Raw genomic sequence first — 6,000 nt, 5'->3', positions numbered from 1 at the left:
GATTGATAAATGAGGGCCATAGTCCTATACAGTAGTCTACACTGAATTCTGTAGTGCAGCAATAGTTGTAACTAAAGTAGGTGTATTTTGGACACTAGGTGGCAGTATACTACCACTACACATGGGGTTGCCCTGCCACTATGGGTCTAGTCTAGTGCATAGACTGTAAAAAATAGTGTGGCTACTAAATTGCTCAGTCTGGTGTCTTGCCTTCAAACTTTGCACTAAAACCAATTGCGTTTCTTGCAGATCATTTATTGGAGCCCTGGTGTTGAGAACCAGTGTACAATAAGTACGAGTGCGTGTGGTGTGGGGGGGGGGGGGGGGGGGGGAGTGCATAAAGAAATGCCTTAAGGACACAAGGTTGAAAGTGGTGAAACTATCCTTTGTGGGTACAGAATTTGCCTCTGCATTGGGAAATGGGTGTGCTGTACACAAAATACTTATGTAAGTAAACATAGTGTAGTACTTACACAGTATATTGCAATAATGCATGTGTCACAATACCAAGACACACATGCTTGGACAACTTTTTAAACATCACTATACTACTGAAGGAGTCAGACACAATTCTCATGGTTCAAACTGATCATTTAATGAATTGGTATTTACAGAATTAATAGATTTTCAAAATGTGCATACAAGGCCTTTGCTATTTACATATATACATTTGATAATTCAGATATTTACAATCCATTGCTATTTACATATTTGATGGTACACAGAACATTAACATAAATGTTGCATCGTCTTGTTCACAACAAACATGTACAAACAAGCTGTACACTAGTGTACAAGGTCCCAACACGCTTGTAGATCAGGGATATTTAACTTAAGATTACCCAGAGGCCACTCGCAAAATTGCAAAAGAGCAAGCTAGAAAATGTCATTTTGAAACATTTACATTTTTGTAAACGGACTACTAAAGTCAATTTTCCACCTATAGTTCACCTCAGTGAACGAAAACTGATTAAGTTACGTACTAAAAGGCTTCATTCACACAACGTGAAGAGAACATAATGATCACAGGTGAATAAATAAGTGACACATCACTTTCTCTTAGAACAAACAATACAATGCCTACAATGTTCAAAACAATGACAATAACCAATTCATTGTTATGACCATGATGGGCAGCAGATGCATTACAGTAAGGCTTGACTAGCACTGTTGTAATTGACCATTTGGGAGTACTAATATAAATGCACCATGTCTCAGTGTGTACATACGTCTGTACAGTATAACTCGAGAAGCTTTTGCACCACAGACTTCAAATTTGACAAAGACGTTCCACACCACCACAGGGAGTGCAGTGTTCGGTGTCGAGTCCGTCGGATCGCCGGTTGTCCAGAACCAGCACAAAAGCCTCTGCCCAGGCCCCGGACAGGGCCAGTCTTATTTTGTGTAGGCACTAGGCTCTCTCTCGTCCCATAAAAAAATAAAAATGTCAGATGGAAAGGAAACATGTCTGCTTCAACCGCAGTTCTTGCCAAGCAGGGGAGCAGCTAGGCTCTTCACAGTAGATAACTGCAGCTCAGAAAGGCGAGTGACATTCATCAGCTTGCTCCCCGAGTACTTCGCCTTGACAGCCTATAGGGAGAGGGAAAACTAGAATTAGAATTTATGTATTTAGACACATCTTACTCCATTATACTAACTACATTATAGTAACCCTAGTGGAGAGGGACATATTTAAACATCCCTATCTAACTACATTATATGCTACTACATTATACTGACCCTAGTGGAGAATATATATTTTAGACTTTTAGTATTAATCTACAACATCTTACAGCATTATACTCCAATTTACATTTAAGGCTATTATAATTATTGGGAGATGCTCTGTGTCCAGAGGAACTTAAATTAAGCACATACATCACACGCAGAGAGCTGGTGACTCAGTAATCTAGGACCATGGGTAAACAAAGCATCGGTCTGAACATTATAATATATATATATATATATATATACACAAAAAAAATTAAACTAAGGATGCCTGGTAAACAAATCTAACATGCCATCTAACCAAAATGTATAAGAACCCCAACCCTAGTGCCTTTGTTTGCCAACTCACCTGGAAAGTTGTAATACTCTCGTTGATGACATTCTTAGCAATGTGCTGCATTATTGGCTTCAGGTGAACCTCATCATATGTCGTATAATGCTGCTCTGTAGAAGTCTGCAACACATGAAAACAATCATTAGGATCATCATATGCAATGCACTACGGCTCTGTACTAGTCTGCAACCCATGGAAAAACAACTCTAATCAAAAGACAAAATGTGAAGCTAGCTATCTGTAATAGAGGGTATGAGACTATGCGCATGCATACAGTGAGTGGCAAAGTGAGTTTAATGTAATCAGATATGACTTTTCCGTTTGAATGTATGTGCTGTCAAGGCCAGAAAGTAGTTTTTTGCCACTCAGTAAGCATTCTTGCATAACTTCTGGGTATGATGATGTCATGTTACGCACATACTCTATAAGCCAACATATGTATTGATTTTATTAAACTCACCCATGGCAGGCCATCCAGCAGCAGCTGGGAGAGGCACAGTGAAGCAGCAGCTATCTCAGAGGGCCGGTAGTGAACCATGTCGTAGTCAAGGAGCGTATTGGCTACATTTCATTTCACTTACACGTTTTATGGAAGAGGGGTTCTCACCTGGTCACATTGACTCAGTTTCTGGACGTTGTCGTCTGTCCCAAACAAAAAAATGGTGCTGCAGGTTGTGCCTGGTGAGGAAGGCCTCCCCTCCCCAGGTAGTAGTTTTATATCCTGTTCAATGTGAAGTGAAACTTGGAAATGTAAACAAATGCTTCCAGAATATTGCAGTTAGTTTTTTTTATTTGCTAGCCTAATTTCTCTTCTTGAAAAGATAAAAGGTATGCTACACGTACAGTATATATTACAATATAAGCCACAATCATGGTTGCGAACATGCCTTTATTTTAAGTGAACATGGTAACAAAAACTTGTTTCCAGATATTGCACACCTGACCAAGCACAGCAATACTTTTGCTAGACTATGGTACCACATCAACACGGCATGGAATTGTGGTTTTATCTCCCAGGTTTAGCCTGCCGGCATGAGTAATTTATTGGTCATTATTATCAGCCACAACACCATTAGTTAGGCAAAGTTATCCAAATGTGTGACCAATTTGCAAAATAAAATGCCTACCAATAGCTTTTGTGTTTGTCAATCAGATTTAGTACACCTTTACAAACATCTGTGACAAGCTATTGGGAGGCATTTTGCTTTGCAAACTACCTGGATGATTTTAAATATGCCCTAGTCAAGAGAAAAATCATACCTGCAAACATTGCCACAAGATGGCACCAAATGATTAGAGCACTCATATTGTGATAGTAGCAAGGCAAAGGTTACATCAGTGCAGTTATAAAGATTATAGTTCAAACTATTTCTATTACACACCTCCCCATTTACTGATGCTTCCCCCCCCCCCACCCGCACGCACGCCAATATCTTAAACATTTTGGTTAAGCATAAAACAAGTCAAGTAGTCAGAATGTAATTATGTTTAAACATGACATTTTTACTGGTGGGTTATAATCAGCAATGGTCAAGAAGGGTTACACACACTGCTCTAAAGAAAATGCGTTTAATTACAAACCGTCGTGAACAAATTGACACATGTTGGGGATGTTCCTTTGCCTGCTTTTCAACTTTGTTTTTGAATTTTTTGTTAGAATCTAGCTATCGCTCCGTCTAACTCCCTTGCCTTTTTGCAGATAAGCTTCAGATAATCCAGTCTGGCTTTCGCGAGGGCTTCCTCGTGGACTTTCTCGAGGGCAAGCCATAGAGTTATATATCTATACTCTAAGGGGCAAGCGCATACTCGGAGGCCTCTTCCTGGTTTTTCTGGGTACGCCTTCTCTTCAATGCAACAATGCGGCGCCTCTTGTGTTGCAGCACACGAAGTGTGATGGTTCTGGTTTTTTTGATTGATTGATTGAAATATTTATTAACAGTTTGTAGAATTTACAGTACATTTTAAGCACAAACTCAATACAAAGACTGTCAACTGTGAGTGGACGACCCAATTAAGCATTACACTTGTTTACAACAGGGTCCACATTGTTCAATTCATCAAAACATTTAAAGACATACAACCATTTAGAGACATACAAATAGACATTTCTATGTAGTTAAAGAACAACAGGAATTCATCATATGGGAAGCAAAAAAGGGAAAATATACAAGCACTGGGAAAATATACAATATACAGTGAGGGAAATGGGGTGGGGGGGTGGGGGGGATTCAGATTTTACAGAGGCCAGTTTCGAATTGCAGCCATCCGTAGGTGCCCTTTGAGAGCGGTTTTGAAGGGGTCAAGGGATTCACATGTCTTAATGACTGTTGGTAGGGCGTTCCACATTTTGGTGGCATAGGAGCGAAAAGAATTTAGTCCCTTGTTTGTGCCGAATCTGGGTTGTACATGGTTTGTTGCACTCCCTCTGGTGTTGTGGGTGTGGACTTCGTTTACATTAAGGAAGTATTTAGACAGGTACATGGGTATCTTGGTGGTGTATCGAATCTTGTGGACCAGACCCATTGCAAGATGCTGTACTCTGTCGACGACCCTAAGCCATCCCAGCCTGTCAAAGTGGGCAGGGGTGAGGTGGGTTCGGGGGGTGAGGCCAAGTAGGAGCCTGACCAGTTTGTTTTGGGAGGTCTGGAGCCTTGTTTTAAGGGCCTTTGAGGTGCTGTGGTACCAAGAGGTGGATGCATAGTCAAAGAAACCTTGTACGAGGGCTCCTGTTAAGGTCTTCAAGGTGTTTTTGCTGACCAGTGAGGAGATCCTGTAAAGGAATCTTGTTCTTTGATTGACTTTTTTGATTACGTTGGTGGCCATTTTATCACCGGAAAGATTAGCCTCCAGGATGGAACCTAGGTAGGTAATTTGATCTTTTCGTGTGATAATATTGTCACCCACTCTAACCAAGAAGCCATCTGCCTTGCTGAGTTTACTATTTGATCCGAAGAGGATGGATTCAGTTTTTCCCAGGTGTAAGGATAGTTTGTTATCAGCGAGCCAGGTGCAGATTCTACCGAGTTCAGAGCTGAGGGTCTTTTCAACCTGCAGTTTGTTCCTGTCCGAGACCAGCAGTGCTGAGTCATCTGCGAACAGGAACAAGTTGCAGTCACAAGCTGAAGTCATGTCGTTAACATAAATTAGGAACAGTAAAGGCCCTAGTATGCTTCCTTGTGGGACACCACAGCTCACTGGGAGGGGAGGGGACAGTGTTCCGTTCACCTCCACCATCTGTTCTCTCCCCTCCAGGTAGGATTGCATCCAGCTCACTGATGTGCTATCAAAACCAATAGCTTTTAGCTTCTTGCCTAATGGAAGAAGTGAACAAAGACAGTCGTCAGTGTCCATAAAGAACTTGTCAATAGTATTTTTTGATAGTGTTCCTTGTTTAAAACTAATTTAAGGAAGCATTAACACAGCAGATTAACACAAGGTGCATACAAGTTGTGACCCAAGCTGAGAATTAAGATTTAGTGATTGGGAGAGCAATGCAGTTCAACTGGTTAACCTTTTACATATTACGCACCGCGTGCGTAATATGTAAAAGGTTTGGTTTGGCTTATTGGCTACATTTCATTTCACTTACACAACGTTTTATGGAAGAGGGGTTCTCACCTGGTCACATTGACTCAGTTTCTGGACGTTGTCGTCTGACCTAAACACCAAAAAATGGTGCTGCAGGTTGTGCCTGGTGAGGAAGGCCTCCCCTCCCCAGGTGAAGGCCCATTCCCCATCCACGGCGACGTCCTCTACTCTGCGGGGGATCATGGGAGGCATTAGCCCGGCCCGCCGTCTCTCCAGACGGGTTTTCACCGCGTTAAAGGGGGGGATGTTTTCCATATCCGCTGTTTGGGCAACGACCTGGTCATATACCCGCTTCACGGGGATTGTTGGATCGGCCGCCACCAGGTTGAGCATCTGCTCGATTATAGCCG

General features: G+C 41.8%; 1 protein-coding gene across 1 annotated transcript; it reads right to left on the bottom strand.

Moving 5' to 3' along the window:
* Positions 1–1,473: 1,473 nt before the first annotated feature.
* On the bottom strand, positions 1,474–2,612 carry LOC310859221 (G2/mitotic-specific cyclin-B2-like; the record flags this gene model as incomplete). The annotated part of the gene is made up of 3 exons (XM_083765622.1): positions 2,523–2,612; positions 2,078–2,182; positions 1,474–1,590 (listed from the first exon to the last, which is right to left on the bottom strand). The coding sequence occupies exons 1-3, from the start codon at positions 2,598–2,600 to the stop codon at positions 1,474–1,476; spliced, it is 300 nt and encodes a 99-aa protein (XP_083621748.1). The 5' UTR covers positions 2,601–2,612.
* Positions 2,613–6,000: the final 3,388 nt, after the last annotated feature.

This window comes from Protomyctophum parallelum, assembly GCF_964188405.1.
Source record: "Protomyctophum parallelum genome assembly, chromosome: 5".
NCBI lineage: Eukaryota > Metazoa > Chordata > Actinopteri > Myctophiformes > Myctophidae > Protomyctophum > Protomyctophum parallelum.
Note: the sequence above shows the minus strand (reverse complement) of the source record. Positions and strands in the feature narration are given on the sequence as shown.